Here is a 19,579-nt window from a genome sequence, read left to right on the forward strand (position 1 = left end):
AAGACAACAGTTATCAAAACAAATGTAGATTCAGATGACCAGGAAAATGATACACTGGGGGCAGGGAGGTGGATGAATCGAGACACTGGTATACCACTTCAGGGATCCTGAAAGATTTGAAACTGAACAGAAGATAGAAGTCACTGTCATTGGTGCATTAAAGTATGCTAAAGAGCAGTTGGTTTTCCTAGAGGTAATACCAGGAATATTACGACTTTGAAGAACCAAATAGAACAGAAAAGGAAAGTTATTATTGATGACATAAACACACATTAATTTAATATGGGATTCTATCTCTTTTGTTGAATAACAATTCTACAGATTGGGTCATATTAGTTGTTTAAATGTGAATGTGCAAAAAACAATATACCTTATCTCATAGAGCTTATATTTTAATTTTCTCTAGGATAGGGACTAGCAAGCAGACCTTAATTAAGTGTTCCTTATTAGGAATTAAATAGTCCTCAAATACCCTTTGTGCTCACTCTTTCAGAATAGTTCCACTATGTTTTCTATTAATCTATGTTTGTATTGTTATGCTTCACTAGACTTTGAATGCTTTTAGAACAAAACTGTACCACATATTACTCTATCTGTAGAGTCTAGCACAATGCAAGGCACACAGTAGACACTCAATAAATCTTTGTTGAGTGAATAACTTAATGACTTCCAAATAGGACCGCTCCCCTAAGTTCCAGCACCATTATCTCCAACTGCCTATCAGACACTTCATTTAATACAACCCAACTGCCTATTAGACACTTCATTTAATACAACCCAACTTTATCATCAAACATATTTAAAACCAAATTCATCACTGTCCCTGACATATCTGTAAGCCCTATAGAGTCCCCATTTCTGTCACCATTGTCACTTTTTCTTGAATTATCTTTGATAAAGCCTAAGCTGCTTAACTATATTCTCCAAACTGAAATAATACAACTTCTTCAGATATTTTTTTCTTTTCATTACATTGCCGAAAAATGTTTACATCAAATCTTTGCAAACAAAAGCATGAATTGGACATCATATCAGACTAAATTAATTTAACACATTGGTGTTACTATAATTTTTAAAAACTGCCATACAAAATTTGTCTCTACGTTTTATTTTTTAAGCATTATTTTAATTTTGGTAGTCTTTAATGGGGATATTTTAAAGAAAAAGTAGGTCCCCAAAAAAGTTCATTGCATAATCAGCATATAAGATTCTACCTTTGTTCACATTTTGTGTAGGGCTCATTCTACAATACTCCATGCCCCAACCTTCTCACTCTCAACTGGTGATAAAGTTCAGGAGGAGGAGACAAAGAGGGAAAAGAACAAATTATAGGACTGAAAGGAAAAGAATAAAGGAGTTTAAACAGAAAACTTTTTAGTTTGAACATATGTAAACAGCTACCATATATTCAGTCAAAATCTCAATGGGCAAGAGTGATAAAATGCAAAACTTAGTCTTTCTTTATTATTGATTTCTCAGCTATTGACACATAAAGTATTTTAAAGTACTTTCAGACCATAGTTCATAAGGAACTGACAGAGAGAACTGGACTAAGCCTGGTGGTTCACAGACTACTTCTTATTCTCCATGCTGCTAGCCATCAGTCTTTTAGTAATGGCACTTACCATCACAAGTGGCCTTACTGGGATGTTCTCTTGTGACATGCCTGGTGGGGGGTCATTCCATTCTGGAAATTTAATAGCATCCTTTTGGTATGGGGGCCTCTTCGGATATGGTTTCAAGGGTGAGGAAGGAGGAAATCTAAAAACCAAGAAGAAAGCTATTATTATTATAGTCAGTGAAAGACAACACAAATATTTTAACAATAATCATTTCTTGTATCCTTGAGAATTTATATAAAAGCAAACGTCATATACTAAGTGAGTTCATACTTAATCAAATCATTATACATAGCTAACTATACCCAACAATATGATTTTTAAAAAATATTCATTCAGGCCAGCCGGTGTGGCTCAATGGTTGAGCAACGACCTATAACCCAGGAGGTCACAATTTGAGGCCTGGTCAGGGCATATGCCCAGGTTGCGGGGCTAGGTCCCTAGTGTGGGGTGTGCAGGAGGCAGCCAATCAATGATTCTCTCTCATCATTGATGTTTCTATCTCTCCATTCCTCTCTGAAATCAATAAAAATATATTTTAAAAAATATATTCATTCAGCCCTGGCCAGTGTAGCTCAGTTGGTTGAACATCATCCCACACACCAAAAGGTCACAGGATCGATTCCCAGTCAGGGCACATCCTCAAGTTGCACGCTCAATCCACAGTTAGGGTGTGTGTGGGAGGCAGTTAATTGATGTTTCTCACATTGATGTTTCCTCTCTAAAATAATAAAAACTAATTAAAAAAAAAATTCATCACGCCCATCCAATAACATTTGTGAAGAAAAACAGGAATCAAGCATATGACACATTTTTAAATAAAAAGAATTTATTCTCTTACTATTTGACTTTCATGATTAAATATGTTCTTAATGGGATGCCCAAATAAGCCATTCCTTTCACCTAGCTCAAAATCTTTACTGCCTCATAACTCCAGCCAAAATTTATAGATGATAAGCATGCAAATAGAAATAGATAGGTAAGTCCTCAGTAATACTTGCAAAGAAAGCATAATACTTGCTAAGGAAGCATATATTATAACAAAAATCATATGATCTAACATTCATTTTTATAACTACTTCTAATAAAGATTAATCCTCCTTCCCTAAAATATCCAATACTTCACACTGAGATTGAAGCTTTGGTCTAGAAATTCAGCTCCAAGGAGGTAAAAGCTGTGCAATGTCATTATTCTGACTTTCAATAATCCACTGTTCCCATCCCTCCTAGGTTTCAACAGCATTACTCCTGAACTAACACATAGAAGCCTAGATATAATCTAACTCTCTTTAAACTAGTCTAGACCATACCTGATAAAGAACAACAGAAATGTAATTAATACATAATTTACTTAAAGGCTCTTTTTCTGTTAGCTTGTTAGAAAACAACACACTGCATTGCATTGTATGCATTGCATTGCATTGATGAACCAATGCAAGAACTCTAGTTCCTGATGTTGACATAGAAGTCAGTAGGCAATTAACTTTTTGTTTATTTTAATCCTCACCCGAGGACATGCTTAGAGAGAGGAAGGGAGGGGGGGGGGGGTGAAAAACACATACATTTATATGAAAGAGAAATATTGATTGGCTGCCTTCTGTTCCAGGAACCAAACCCACAACCCTGATATGTGCCCTGACCGGGAATCAAACCGGCAACCTTTTGGTATACAGGACAACATTCAATCAACTGAGCCACTCCAGTCAGGTGGCAATTAACTTTTAGTTTGACTTTTTACTTACTTAAGCCAAAATTAAGGCTTAAAATTTTGTCTATGATACCCATAGGAAAAATCATTCAAATAAATTATAGAGATCTTATTCCTAAGACAAATGCAGAAATAAATAATTTTTAAATGTCTACACTTTACAAGAAAACATCTATGGAGATGAATCAGAAGAATCACAAATAAAGAGTACTATGGAGAAACAATTCAAAAGCAGTCACAATAGAGTTGGAAAAAGATGACTGACCGAGAGAAGCTGAGTTTCATCTTCTCTGAAAACAACATCCAATAACTGCACTTTATTTGAAAGGTCAATTTTAAGTAAGTAAGAAAAAAAATGAGGTCTGCAAATCATTAAATCAAGTTAAAAATAAATAAACTGAAAGATAGCTTAAATTTTTGGTATTAAGTTACCAAGGCAGATATCTCCAAATGATTCCAAAATACAAATCAAATTGAACTCTAAAGCCAGTAAAAGTTACCCTAGCTCAGTGGTCAGCAAACTCATTAGTCAACAGAGCCAAATATCAACAGTACTTCTTCAAAATAGACTCGCCCAGGCCGAAAACCGACTTCTGCGCATGGGCCACGAAGTTTCAATCGCACTGTCCGTGCACCCGCACGTGGTATTTTGTGGAAGAGCCACACTCAAGGGGCCAAAGAGCCGCATGTGGCTCGCGAGCCGCAGTTTGCCGACCACGGCCCTAACTTATAAGTAGAGCATGGCTTATAGAAATCCAGTCCTATGTCTTTTTGTAGATGCCAACAATCACAACCAAGTCCTATTTCCAGCCAAAGTATAGCATGTAGGCATACATACACACTCACACACATACACTCTTCACATTCACACACAATCCTGCATATAATTCCAGCAACAGTGTAAGGGCAGCAACTACCCCAAGACCATCCTGCCACAAAAACCAAACCCATGTAGAGATGCCCTGAGGATGAAACCTCATATAGAAAGGAGAGGCCAAAAAGCACAAAGGCACCATGTTTGTAAGCAGAGAAAGAAGCCATTTATGAAGTGAATTTTCTAGCACAGCTGATGGCTTATGGGTAAAGGGCAAACTGCCAAATGAACCTAGTCTGAATTTTTGACCAAAAAAATAAAAAATAAAAATGAGTCAAATAAAACACTTTAGGCCCTAACCAGTTTGGCTCAGTGGACAGAGCATCGGCCTGCGGACTGAAGGGTCCCAGGTTCGATTCCGGTCAAGGGCATGTATCTTGGTTGGGGGCACATCCCCAGTAGGCAGCTGATTGATGTTTCTCTCTCATCGATGTTTCTAACTCTCTATCCCTCTCCCTTCCTCTCTATAAAAAATCAATAAAATATATTTAAAAAATAATAAAACACTTAAGCCATCAAAATAACACCACAAGGAGACAGCATTTCACTTACCAGACTGGAAAAATTTAAGTCAGTCAATATCAAATATTTTCTACTGGAATAAAAATTAGCATACTCAGTATGGGAAAGTTTGGCATTACCTAGTAAAGTTGAACATGAATACTGATATATCCTCTAATATAATTCCACTCCAAGGTAATTCTGGGTATCCTAAAGAAACGTCCACATGTGCAAAAGGAAACAGGTTCATAAATGTTCGTGGGAGCATTGTTTATAAAGCAAAAAAACTGAAAGCAACCCAAATCACCACTAAGAGAAAAACAGATATATTGATATAACAAAATAGAATATAAATGAGAAAATCTCAGGAACTATAATTAAATATATCAACATGGATGAATCTCAAAAATCATGAGAAATATAAGAAAAAATCTGAAAAGACACACACTCTTTAATATCTCTTATATAAAGTTAAAAACAGAAAAACATTTCAGAAATAAATCAATATACTGTTTATGGATATAAGTGTTAAATGTTAAAACGCTAAAGAGAAGTAAGGGCATGATTAAGACAGAAATCAAGTTACTGATGACCTCTGAGGAAAAGATGCAAATTGTGGATAAACAGGTGTTCATTTTATCATTATTATACAAATTGTTCAGCTACAAGTTATACATTCTTATATGAAAGATCTATTTTTCAATAAAATTGAGAACATTATAAAAGAACAGTGCTCCCTCTAGTGGGCTACATTTGTTTCTGCTTTATAAATTATAAATTTAATAATAACATGACCATGGACTCCAGAATTTCAAGTTCCTTAGAAATGATCTAGTACAGACTCCACATTTGTACACTGAGGCTAGAAAAGGTACTGACCACAGTTATCATCCAACAAAAACCCAAGTTTCCTACTTCCACCTCCACTGCCAAATATTGATTGCAAAAAATAATCCTATATAATGAAAGGCTAATATGCCAATTGTTCGACCAGGAATTTGACCACTCTCTATGACGTGTGCTGACCACCACGAGGTGGCGTGGAACATGGCAGGCATTGGCGATGCAGCGCTGGCAGAGGGCGGCAGTGGAGGCACTGCCGGCCCCAACGGGCCCCCGACAAGAGCAGGACTGTGGCAGGATGGTGGAGCAGGTGAGCAGGCAGCACCAGGCCAAGACAGGAGCGAGCGGGGGCTCGACTGCCCTGTGATCGCCCTGCAGAGGGTGGCCAGCAGCAGCGGGGAGCCAGCCCCGATCAATCACCCCGCAGGCAGGATGGTGGAGCAGGTGAGGGGGCGACACCAGGCCACAGGGGGGTGCCAGGCGGGGCTGCAGGGCTGCGAGCCTGGGGGCAAGAGCTGGGGCCCAATCCCCACAGGCCACCCCAAGGGACCCCACCGGTGCACTGAGCCTCTAGTAATAATAATAATCAGAAAATAATCTATACTAGAATTAGTTTCCTTTGATGAATTTATTTGACACAAATTAGAATTCATTACCTAGTCAACGAGGGCATCTAAACCACACAAAAAAATACAGTTTATATTTTAATAAATTTGACCTTTAATTAACAGAGGACACAATGACTTAAACTCTTTACCATAATATACTGAAATTATTCCATTAGCATCAGCAGAAATTTGCAGCATCTACAGCTTTTGTCAGCCTAAGCCTGCCTCTTTGCCTTCAGAAGTAACCTAAGCCCTTAGTATAAAAAAGCCAGCCGGGCAGTGATTATTATAGGAGTTGACTACTCTGAGACTGACATTTCCCAGACACCCATGGGTTCAGCAAACCCATAGCAATTTTCTGGATTTCAAATGTACTCTGTACCCATTCAACATATTCTTCTAGCCCAGTAGTGCTATATAATACTATGCCATTTAAAAGCTGAAAACTGCTAATGATTACATTTCACAGTTTTGTTTAAAGGTATATCAGGAACATAAAGTATTTGAGGGCAGAATGAGAGATGCCCTGGCTGATTTTGCTTAGTGGTTAGAGCGTCGGCCTGTGGACTGAAGGGTCTCAGGTTCGATTTGGTCAAGGGCACGTACCTCGGTTGCAGGTACCCAACTGGGGCACATGAGGGAGGCAATCAGTCAATATGTCTTTTTCTTAATGTTTCTCTCTCTCTCTCTGTCTCTCACCCTCCTTTTCATTCTCTTTAAAAGAAAATCAGTTGAAAAAATATCCTTGGGTGAAGATTAACAACAACAACAAAAAAGAAGACGAAGAAGAATGAGAGGTGAGAAATAATTAGTTGTCAAATTAAGGAAACCTTTGAGCTCCCAGCTCAGAAATCACTCCTTATTCCTTATTCCAAGTGAATAAAGATTCCATTACAAGTAAAGGATCAAATGAGTATTTTTAAGGAGGGGAGAAATATGATCTACAGGGAAATAGCAATTACAATAGCATCAAAAACCATGAACTACTTAAATCTAAATCTAACAAAACTTGTGTAGAGTCTGTGTACTTAAAGCTACAAAACATTGCTGAGAAATTTAAAACCTAACTAAACTGAGAGATATACCATGTTCGTAATTTGGAAGACTCAATTTTGTTAATTTGTCAAATCTCTGCATACTGATTTACATATTCCACACAATTTCACTCAAAATCTCAACAGAAATTTTTGTAGAAATAAGCAAGTTGATTCTAAAATTTATATAAAAAGGCAAAAGAACAAGAACAGCCAAAACAATTTTGAAAAAGAACAAAGTTGGGGGACACACTACCAGAGTTCAAGATTTATTATAAACCCACTGTAATCAACACAGTTGTACTGGAGACAAGCTGGAATATAGGACTCTATATGATGCTGTGTCATCCTATCCTATCTAATAAAAGAGAAACATGGTAATTAGCCATACCTCCGCTACCCTTCCCATTGGCTAATCAGGGCGATATGCAAATTAACTGCCAGCCAAGATGGCGGCCGGTAGCCAGGCAGCTTGAAGCTAACAGGAGGCTTGCTTGCTTCAGTGACAGAGGAAGCCAACGTTCCCCGCCTGCTGCTGCCGGCCTCTGAGTTTGCAGTTTGAAACACTGTTACAAATATAGAAGCTAAACAAAACCCCAGAAACCTGCTTTCAGCCAGCCAGGATCTCAGAGCTGGAGTTGAAACAGTGTTTCAATTATAGAACCCAGACTAACCAGATACCTGCTTTCAGCAACGGAGGCCTCAGAGCTGGAGCCAAGCCTCAGAGCTAAAGCTGGCCCAGAATTAAAAAAAAAAAAAAGGACAGGCTGGGAGCTTCAGTCACCCGCCAGCCTGAAAACGGCCCTCAGCCCCTCACCCAGACTGGCCAGGCACCCCAATGGTGACCCCCACCCTGAAGGGGGTGTGACCAGATGCAAACAGCCATCATCCCTTCATCCAGGCTGGCCAGGCACCCCAGTGGGGACCCCCACCCTGATCCAGGACACCCTTCAGGGCAAACCAGCTAGCCCCCACCCGTGCACCAGGCCTCTATCCTATATAGTAAAAGGGTAATATGCCTCCCAGCACCGGAATCAGCGGAGCTGCAAGGCCTCCCAACACCAGGATCAGCGTGACAGGGGGCAGCGCCCAAACCCCCTGATCGCCCTGCGGCTCTGTGTGTGACAGGGGGCGGGGCCACAACCTCCCTATCCACCCTGCTCTGTTCGTGACAGGGGAAGGCGCCCCAACCCCCTGATCAGCCCTGTTCTGTGCCTGATGGGGGGAGCTCCCCAACCCCCTGATCGCCCTGCGGCTCTGTGTGTGACAGGATGCAGCGCCCTAATCCCCGATCAGCCCTGCTCTGTGTGTGACAGGGTGTGGCACCCCCCCTCCCCCACGGGCCCTGCTCTGTGTGACGGGGTAGAGCCATAACCTCCCCATCGGCCCTGCCCTGAGTGTGACAGGGGGCGGTGCCCCAACTCCCCTATTGGCCCTACTGTGTGCGTGACAGGGGGGAGCTCCTCAACCCCCTGATCAGCCCTGCTCTGTGCGTGACAGGGGGGAGCTCCCCAACCCCCTGATGGGCCCTGCTTTGTGCGTGACAGGGTACGGAGCCCCAAACTCCTGATGGGCCCTGCTCTGTGAGTGACAGGGGGCACAGCCTCAACCCCCTGATCGGCCCTGCTCTGTGCATGACAGGGGGTGGCGCTGCAACCTCCCCATCGACCCTGCCTTGAGTGTGACAGGGGCGGTGCCCCCACCCCCAATCGGCTCTACCCTGAGCATGACTAGGGGTGGCATCGCAACCTCCCGATCCGCTCTGCTCTGTGCATGACAGGGGGTGGCGCCCCAACTCCCCAATCGGCCCTGCTCTGAGCCTGACCAGGGGCTGCACCTAGGGATTGGGCCTGCCCTCTGCCACCCGGGAGCAGGCCTAAGCCAGCAGGTCGTTATCTCCCGAGGGGTCCCAGACTGCGAGAGGGCACAGGCCAGGCTGAGGGACCCTCCACCCCCGCCCCCGTGCGCACAAATTTTTGTGCACTGGGCCTCTAGTGTATATATATATATATATATATATATATATATATATATATATGTATATATATGAATAAATGGCCAAAAACCATGGGGCAGAAGCAGGAATAGCCTTACTCACCATCCATCCCAGTGACCCATTCCCACAACTAGAGGTCCTGTCCCCTATAGAGTACTCAGGTCAGGAAACATAACATAGCACTTTGGGCTCTTTATGGCAGGGAGTAGCAGGCAAGAGGAGGAATCACTAACCCAGCAGCAGTAACTGATTCTGACCAGCAGAAAGAGGGCAGCTTCTCCGACCCATCAACACAGGAGCACCTGTGGCAGCTCTTGAATGGGCATGTGAAAAACACCAGCCTAAGAAGTGCATGGTTATCAAGGGTTCCTACTCTCAGAAATGAACTTTTGGGTCACACTACCAGTAAGCCAGCCCAAGCCTGCTAAGGTGATAGGTGAGGTTGGGGAAATGTACAATGGAGAGTGGAGGAGAAGATGAGTACCAGCTGTACCCAGGAAACCAGCTGCAGCATTAGGGACTGTATTCTTCCTAGTATTCTCCATTTCCTAGACTTCGCCTCAGAAAGAGCCCCATGAACATGTGTGGAGAAGCAGCTCTGGGCAGCACAAGAAATGGACTGTGCTGGCTATATCTGTCAGGCTTTTCCCAGGAAGCTTCCAGCACACAAGTGAGCACAGTGGGGGTTCTGGAGCCGGACCAATCCTAACAGAAGACACAGAACTCCTCTAGCAGGCAACCTCTGCCCAAGGACTCCCCATCAACCTGGCCTGACTTTCTTAGAACTGCACCCTGTGGTCTGAGGCCCTTCCTACCCAATTCTTTCCCTCTCTATTTCACAGAGCTCAGGCCTGCATCACAAGCTGAAGGCTCACCACAATTCCTGCTCCTTTTCCCTTTATCCTTTCCAGGTGGCCCAGAACCCAAGCATTAAATCACTTGCATCACCTAGGTCCATTTTGGCATCTTCTTCTGTTCTCAGAGAGCCTGAACTAACAGAATCATCTAGTAATTTGTACTCATCTATGTGTGATGACTTCACTTCAAACAAAGTAATCATATCAGATACCACTAGGTAACCAAGATACAAGAATTAATACCAGCCCTGCCGGCGTAGCTCAGTGGTTGAGTATCGAACTATGAACCAGGATGTCACAGTTCGATGCCCGGTCAGGGCACATGCCTGGGTTGATCCCCAGTGTGGGACATGCAGGAGGCAGCCGATCAATGATTCTCTCTCATTACTGATTTTCTATCTCTCTCTCCCTCTCCTCTCTGAAATCAATAAGAATATCTTTAAAAAAAAAGAATTTATACCAGTTCCTGCCCTCAAGAAACAGTCTAGTACAGGAGTAAGAAACCATGACATGCAGGCAAATCCCACTACTTGCTTTAATAAGTTTTACTGGAACACAGTCATGCTCAATCCTTTACATGTGCTGTGGCTGCTGTCACCCTACAACAGCAGTCAGGCAGTTGTACTGAGGTTGTCTGACCCACAAACATTTACAATCTGGCCCTTTACAGAACAAGTTTTCTGTGCCCTGGTCTAGTGAGACCAGCGATACCATCAAGACCGAAATGTTAACATCCATACTCTGTAGATGAGGACACAGAGGTTCAGAGTGTAAGCAATTTGCCTAAGATCACATGGGTAGCAGTAACTCCAGAACTGGGATTCGAACCCAGGCCTGCCTCACTCCAAACCCTGTACTTGTTATAGCCCTTCTATTACTGAGCTTGTGTTACACTTAACCATAGCTCACCTGATGTGGGAAATGACTGAGTCACTTTTACTCAGGAATAGAGGTGGTGTGATTATTGCTTAATTCCTTCCCAGTATAAAGGAAACTCCTCACTTACTAACCTTTGAACTTCTTTCTCAGTAAATACAAGGCATTGTGCTGGGTGTGGGGGACCCAGATAAAAACAAATTCTTCCACAACCTTACCTAACACTCCCTGCATAATAACAGGTAACATGTTCTTACATACTGTAACCTCACTCATGATGACAGACTTTATAAGCAAGTCCCCTTACCTTGATCAACCTCTCTCCTTTCCTTGCCTGGCAAACACCTATTAATGCATCAATACTCAACTCAAGTGTCACCTCTGAAGCAAAATATTCTGACTTACTCAAGCAGAGTTGATTCCCCAGTCCTCGAATGGCATTGAATGCACCTCCTTATAATGGCATTTGTGACAATGAATTTTTATTTATCTGTCCTCTTATCTAAACTTTAACTCTGAAGATAGGATCATGCATCCAAGTGTTTAGTGTTGTGGCTGGCATAATTAGGCACTCCATAATACTTGAGAAAGGAAAAAGAGGCAGGAAGGGAGGAGGATGTGGAGAAGCAGCAGATATGAGAATCTAATTAACATTGACCCAAAAACCCCTGAAAGCTATAAGAAAAGGCCATAACATAAATATCATTCAAGCAACTGGTGAAATGCTGATTGGACATCAATTGCATAAAAATGCTTAAATAGACTATGCTTTCTGATACTCATATAAAACATTTGTCTGCCCTCTCCCACTTCTACTCTGCAAGCTATAAACTCCTCAAATCCAGAGTCGTATACCCTCACCTTTAAAGGTCTTTTATAAATCTGGTCTTATAATCTGTACCTCAAGGCAAATTCCCACTCCTCTCAGAAAGTTAAGGTTTAGGGTTAACTAAGGAAAGAAAACTGATTGAAACCTACATGATCTTTATTATTTTGCTTCAAGGTTAAGAGTATCTGAGAAGTACTCCTGTTCAATCCACCTTCTCTTCACCTAAAATGGAAGCATTCAGTGAGCCATGCTCCTTTGATTTTTCTGACTTCCATTGCTCCATTCCCTATTAATGATAATAACCAGGCATCATGAATTCACAGGAAAGGAACCTAGGAAAGGATTAAAGAAAAAAGGACTTTTCAAGGGCAAGTTGGTGAAGACCAAGTGGATAAAACGAATATAAAGGGGAGGGATATAGACACCTGACAGAGAGCATGAAACACAGAAACTAAGACCACAAATGAAGGGCTAGGATAGAAAGATAAATCATGGCCCTAGCTGGTTTGGCTCTGTGGATAGAACGTCAGCCTGCGGACTGAAGGGTCCCAGGTTCGATTCCGGTCAAGGGCACATGCCCGGGTTGTGGGTTCAATCCCCACTGGGGTGTGTGCAGGAGGCAGCCAATCAATGATTCTCTTCCATCATTGATGTCTCTCTCTCTCTCTCTCCCTCTCCCTTTCTGTCTCTCTAAAAGAAAAAAATCAATAAAACATATTTTTTTTAAAAAAAAAGATAAATCATAGATTTGAAATTTTTACAAATTATTTTAAAAGCCTTTAAAAATTACAAAACAAAAGTTTATCAGTAACCAGAAACTGCTTTTTCTTAGTAAGGACAGTCTGTGTCAATGCATTATTTAACACACCTACTTGTACTGACATCTTTTACATCCAAAGGCAGTGGTAATGTAACCTCAGAGTTGGCTGGACTTAACAATCCAATACAGAACTTTCAACTCAGGGGCCAAGTATAACCAGCCTACTACTTACTCTGGTGGACTGTGCTCCTGTGCCTCAGGAAGAGGGACTATCTTACCTACTGAGGCTTCCACTGGTGGAAACAGGACCCCACCATGGTTCATACAAACAGGAATCCCACAAAATAAACAGAAATGTTTAGAATACTCAGCAATTAAAAAAAAAAAGTCAAATGTCTATCCTATTATTACTATTCCCTTAACTCTTATTCTAGAACACAGACTTTATTCCTACTCAAAACACTAACCATGACTACCTTAGCTTTTTAAAATAAAAGTCTACTCCCCAGCCAGGTATTTAAGAAACTCTATCAAATGCATCCCTATGACGCCCTGACCTAAAACCTCTTCTGCAGCCAGGCAAGTCTCCTCCTTCTTCTCCCAGAAAAGCTAACATGCATTTCTGAGAACCTCAGTCTTGTCACCTGAAATATCATCTCTCTTCCTGTCCCTTATTATTCAGGTCCTACCCCATTCTCAGGACCCAGGTTGAAGTTTTTCACTTCCTCCTCCATGAGGTCTCAGTACATACCAAGTTGGTCACAGGCACAATCCCTGCACTGGCCAGACAAACATAATCATGGTAAAATGTAGAGAAATGGTGGGAAGTGTGGCAATGGAAATGGGTTTGCCCCACCTAAAAACTTTCAGGTTCATAATTTTTTAAAACAAAGGGTTGGAAGCTAATAGCACTAAGTGCCTCTAGGGGAGGAAATTGGATGGCTGGGGAAGAGAGCTGGAAGGTAGGCTTTTTAAAAAAAATGTATTTTTATTGATTTCAGAGAGGAAGGGATAGGGAGAGATAGAAACATCAATGATGAGAGAAAATCATTTATCGGCTGCCTCCTGCATGCCCCACACATGCCCCATAACCCGGGCATGTGCCCTGACTGAGAATCTAACTGTGACCTCCTGGTTCATAGGTCAAGGTTCACAGGTCAAAATAAAAATCATATAGACAAAATTTTAATGACCAAAACATTACACCAGTCAAACAAAATACATGTGCCATCCCAAGGACCGCAGTGTAGCACCTCTAATTTGTTGTTTGTTACAGATTAATTAAATAGCCTTAGTTCTGCTACTTATCTTTTTCACATATGTATTCTCTATCACAAGAGACTGCAAAGTTAGGGAGGAAAAGAATCATGTTATATATTTTTTTTATCACCGTCAATGCCTTGGATTAAAAAAACATGTGATTATGGAACAGAGTTCGGAATCTCAGAGGGAAGGTGGAGGAGAGTGGGTGGGTGGGAGGTAATCAACCAAGGACCTGGTATGCATATATGCATGGCCCATGGACACAGACAATGGGGCAGTGAAGTGAAGGGGCGGGGGCAGGCTGGAGGTGGTGAATGGTATTTAAGAAACCATTAGGGGGCATATGTAATACTTTCAACAATAAAGAATTATTAAAAAAGAACGTGATTATGTACTCAATATTTAAAATTATTAAAGTTTGGAATTTAAAAATGCCTTAAAGGTCTAGTTCATCCCTGTCATTTTATAGATGGAAAACCTGATGCCTAGCAAGCCTAAGGAACTTATCTAACTATTAAAGGACAAGAACCTAGGACTTGATGAAATGAATAAAAACAAACTCAGAGCCCTGACCAGTGGCTCAGTGGATGGAGTGTCATCCCACACACCAAAAAGTTGCAGGCCCCTGGTCAGGGCTCATATAGGAGGCAAGCAATCAATGTTTCTTTCTCACATCAATGTTTCTTTCTTTCTTTCTTTCTCTTTCTCCAAGGTGAGGATTTAAAAAAAAAAAAATCACAGGCACACATTCGAACAGCACTCTTAAAACAAAGGATGTCCACTAGAGGGAGCCAATAGTGCATAACTTGAAGGTAAAGTTCCTAAAACAGTTCCCTTCAAAAGATCTATAGCAGAGATTCTCAACCTGTGGGTCGCGACCCCTTTGGGGGGGGGGGGGGTCGAACGACCCTTTCACAGGGGTCGCCTAAGACCATCAGAAAACACATACATAATTACATATTGTTTTTATGATTAATCGCTATGCTTTAATTATGTTCAATTTGTAAGAATGAAAATACATCCTGCATATCAGATATTTACATTACGATTCGTAACAGTAGCAAAATTACAGTTATAAAGTAGCAACGAAAATAATTTTATGGTTGGGGGTCACCACAACATGAGGAACTGTATTAAAGGGTCACTGCATTAGGAAGGTTGAGAACCACTGATCTATAGGGTAGTTATAAAGAACTTTTCCCAGACCACTGAAAATGACTAAAGGGCCAAATACCTAAAACAATGTAAATTTAGATTTCTTTTCACTAGAGGTGAAAATAGAGGCTTTTCAAATCCCCAGCATTAAAAATAAATGTTATTAGCATATAGTAAAACAGATTTTTATGTGTGTACATTTCTATCAATTTTAGAACATTTGTATAATCACCTCAATCAGGAAACAGAACAGTTCCATTATCCCTGTCCCCACCACAAAAAAACTCCCTCATGCTCTGACTTTATAGTGACAACAGCCTCCTGCTGAACACTCCCACTTCCGACCCCCAACAGACAACAACATTCCATTGTATAAATAGACAATGTTTAGCCATTCATCCACTGAAACACATTATGGGTTGTTTTCAGCTAGTGGTGATTATTAATAGAGCTGCTATAAATATTAATGTACAAGTTTTTGTGTGAACATGTTTTCCTTTTTCTAGAGTAAATGCCCAAGAGCAGGAATACTGAGTCATAGCATAGCCCAATTTAACTTTTTTTTAAAAAAACCTGCCAAACTGTTTTATAAAGTGACTACCAATGTAGGCTTCCACCAGCAATGAAGGAGATTTCCAACGGCCTAGCATCCTCACTAGCTCTTGAGATTGTCAGTATTTTTATTTTAGCAATTCTAGCAGATATGTAGTGGTATCTTGTCATGGTTTTAATTTGCATTTCCCTAATGCTAACTATGTTAAACATTTTCTCAAGTATTTACCTGCTATCTGGTTATCTTTGGTAAAGTAGCTGATCAAGTAAAGTGTTTTGTTCATTTTTTAATTGGATTGTTTGTTTTCTTATTGTTGAGTTTTATATAAATTTGAGAAAGAGTGAGGAAGAGGGGGATAGAGGAACATCACTGAAGGGAAACCATGGATTGGCTGCCTCCTGCATGCCCCCTATTGGGGATCAATCTGCAACCTGGGCATGTGCCCTGACCTAGAATCAAACCAGTGACCTCTGGGTGCATGGGATGACACTCAACCAACTGTGCAATAACAGCCAGGGCTAGTTCTTTATATTTTCACTAGAGGCCCGATGCACAAAAATTTGTGCACTCGGGGGGTCCCTCGGCCCAGCCTATGCCCTCTTGCAGTGTGGGACCCCTCGGAGGATGTCCACCCCAGTGGAGACCCTCACCCCATGGAGGTTTGGCCAGCCTCGGTGAGGGGCTGATGGCTGTTTGCAGGCTGGCCACACCCTCTTTAGGATGGGGGGTCCCCACTGGGGTGCCTGGCCAGTCTGGGTGACGGGCTGAGGGCCATTTTCAGGCTGGCCAACCACCCTAGTGATGTAAGCTCCCAGCCTCTCTTTTTTTTTATTTTTTATTCTGGGATTTATTTACCTTCTATAATTGAAACTTTGTTGCCTTTAGCGGAGGCCTGCGGAAAGCTTGGCTTCCTCCATCGCCAGGGGCAACCCACTCCTGCTCGCTCCTGCTCCAGTGGCCACGACCTGCTGAAAGCAGGTATCTGGGGTTTGTTTACCTTCTATAATTGAAATGTTGTTGCTTTGAGTGGAGCTCAGAGCTGGCTCCTGCTCGCTCCAGCTCCGTGGCCACGGCTGGCTGAAAGCAGGTATGTGGGGTTTATTTACCTTCTATAATTGAAACTTTGTTGCTTTCAGTGGAGCTCAGAGCCAGGCCGCGGCAGGCAGGGAAGCTTGGCTTCCTCCATCACTGGAGCAAGCAAGCCTCCTGCTCGCTCCAGCTCCGTGGCTGCCGGCCGCCATCTTGGTTCGGTTAATTTGCATATAGTCGCTCTGATTGGCTGGTGGGCATGGCTTAAGGCATAGCAAAAGTACGGTCAATTTGCATGTTTGTCTTTTATTAGTATAGGATACCAGTCCATTGTTATTTTTGTAGCTTGCGAATATTTTCTCCCCATCTGTAGCTTGTCTTCTGATCCTTATTGGTATCTTTCATAGAGCAAAAGATTTTAATTTTGATGAAGTCCAATTTATCATGTTCTCTTTTATAAATCACACTTTTGATATCATGTTCAAGAACATAAAGGGCATAAAGATCTTCTCCTGTTTAATTAAAACTTTTGTAGTTTTACATTTAAATCTATGATTCGAGGGAGAACCAAAATGGCGGCATAGGTAAACACCGGAGACTGCTGCCGCAAACAACCACTTCAAAAATACAACTAAAAGACGGAACAGACATCACCCAGAACCACAGGAATGCTGGCTGAGGAGAGACTCTTCAACTAGAAGGAAAAAGAACAGCAAACCGAGGCTCAGAGGCAGCGCAGTGTAGAAAATACAAAGGTTTGCAGCGGCTGCCGGGGTTCTGAGAAGCAGAGCCTCTGGGAACGGGACTGAGAGCAGGCATAACTGCTCCCTGTTGATCCCGCACCGCCCAAGCCCTGCGCAGAGCCATTTGCCGGATCCCCTCAGGCAAAGGCTAGATTAGCACCTCCCCAGAGGACAGAAGTTTTCCACACAGCTGATTCTCACAGCCAGTCAGCCTGGTGGTCAAATCCCTCAATATTAACTAAAAAAATCAAGGCTTAACTAGAACACGACTGCACACAAAGACCACAAGGGGGTGCACCAAGAAAGCATAAAAAATGCGGAGACAAAAAAACATGACAGAAATGGAGGATATGGAGCTAAAAAACGCAATTTTGAGGGCTTGCAATAAACTTGTGGAGAGCCTCACAAAAACTAATGAGACCCTCGATGCTACGATAAAGAAACTAGAAATTAAGCATACACGGACTGAAATAAAGAATATTATACCCAATAGCAGACCAGAGGAGCGCAAGAATCAAGCCAAAGATTTGAAATTCGAAGAAGCAAAAAACACCCAACGAGAAAAGCAAAATGAAAAAAGAATCCGAAAATACGAAGATAGTGTAAGGAGCCTCTGGGACAGCTTCAAGCGCACTAATATCAGAATTATTGGGGTGCCAGAAGATGAGAGACAGCAAGATATTGAAAACCTATTTGAAGAAATAATGGCAGAAAACTTCCCCCACCTGGTGAAAGAAATGGACTTACAGGTCCAAGAAGCGCAGAGAACCCCAAACAAAAGGAATCCAAAGAGGACCACACCAAGACACATCATCATTAAAATGCCAAGAGCAAAAGACAAAGAGAGAATCTTAAAAGCAGCAAGAGAAAGAGACTCAATTACCTACAAGGGAATACCCATACGACTGTCGGCTGATTTCTCAACAGAAACTTTGCAGGCCAGAAGGGAATGGCAAGAAATATTCAAAGTGCTGAATACCAAGAACCTACAACCAAGAGCACTTTATCCAGCAAAGCTATCATTCAGAATTGAAGGTCAGATAAAGAGCTTCACAGATAAGGAAAAGCTAAAGGAGTTCATCACCACTAAACCAGTATTATACGAAATGCTGAAAGGTATCCTTTAAGAAGAGGAAGAAGAAAAAGGTAAAGATACAAATTGTGAACAACAAACATGCATCTATCAACAAGTGAATCTATGAATCAAGTGAATAAATAATCTGATGTACAGAATGAACTGGTGATTATAATGAATCAGGGACATAGAAAGGGAATGGACAGACTATTCTTGGGGGAGAAAGGGGAATGGGAGATGCGGGAAGAGACTGGACAAAAATCGTGCACCTATGGATGAGGACAGTGGGTGGGGATTGAGGGCGGAGGGTGGGGCGGGAACTGGGAGGAGGGGAGTTATGGCGGGGCTGGGGGGAAGAGGAACAAATGTAATCTGAACAATAAAGATTAAAAAAAAAAGATATAATAATGGGAAAAAACCATGTAAAAAAAATGTAAAAAATGTAAATCTATGATTCATTTTGAATTTTTTGTGTAAAGTCTGAGATTTAGGTTGAGGCTCATTTTCTTGCATATAGAGGCTAGATATCCAAGTGCTCCAACACCAGTTACTGAAAAGACTACTCTTTTTCATTTAAATTATTTTTACACCTTTGTCAAAAATCACTTGGCCATATTTGTGTGTGTCTCTGGACTCTTCTGTTCCACTAACCTATGTCTACCTCTTCACAATACCGCAGTCCTCATTTCTGTGGCTTTATGTACAGTAGGTCTTAAAACTGGGTAGCATGCATGATTCCTTTGTTATTGTTTTTTAATTAAGAACTGTGAAAGTAACAGTATTCAACAAAGTTGACAGCATCTACATAAAAATTTTTAGTTTCAAATTAGAATTAGTATTTTGGAAATAGGCCAGAAAAAAATGCAAATATGAGGGAAAGGAACAGAAAGAAGGAGAAAAAATGAAGTAAGAAAAAATGAAAAGGAAAAAGAAAGGAGGATGAGAGTAACACATGAAGAGATGGGAAGAGAAAAAGAGGAACAGAGAGAGGTAGGAGAATAAAAAGAAAATGGCTCCCTACACATTAGCCCCAAACCACTACAGTTGAGCAAGTGAATGCCCTCTGTAAACCATGAACACCTTCTGGGTTCTCAGTACTCATGAAGCCAGCATTGGTAGTGAGAGCAGGTCAAAGGCCAGGTATAGGCTCCAGACCCTGTACCCCATCCTGCTAAAGATCTACACTAGTCCAAACACTTTCCTTATTAAATGGCCCAAAACAATAATCAACTATCATATTACATACTTCTATTTTT

At 41.7% G+C, this 19,579-nt stretch overlaps 1 protein-coding gene across 3 annotated transcripts in view; it reads right to left on the bottom strand.

The window, feature by feature from the left end:
* LOC139008605 (very long chain fatty acid elongase 7) overlaps positions 1-19,579 on the bottom strand; it is a 168,096-nt gene that overhangs the window by 31,388 nt on the left and 117,129 nt on the right. For all 3 annotated transcript variants that reach the window (XM_070412020.1, XM_070412019.1, XM_070412022.1), the window contains one exon: positions 1,626-1,761. In XM_070412020.1, the coding sequence (XP_070268121.1) occupies positions 1,626-1,761 (136 nt within the window). The remainder of the gene's footprint in view (positions 1-1,625; positions 1,762-19,579) is intronic.

This window comes from Myotis yumanensis, unplaced genomic scaffold (assembly GCF_028538775.1).
Source record: "Myotis yumanensis isolate MYYU_CA2020_CCGP unplaced genomic scaffold, mMyoYum1.0.hap1 SCAF_4, whole genome shotgun sequence".
Classification (NCBI taxonomy): Eukaryota; Metazoa; Chordata; class Mammalia; order Chiroptera; family Vespertilionidae; genus Myotis; species Myotis yumanensis.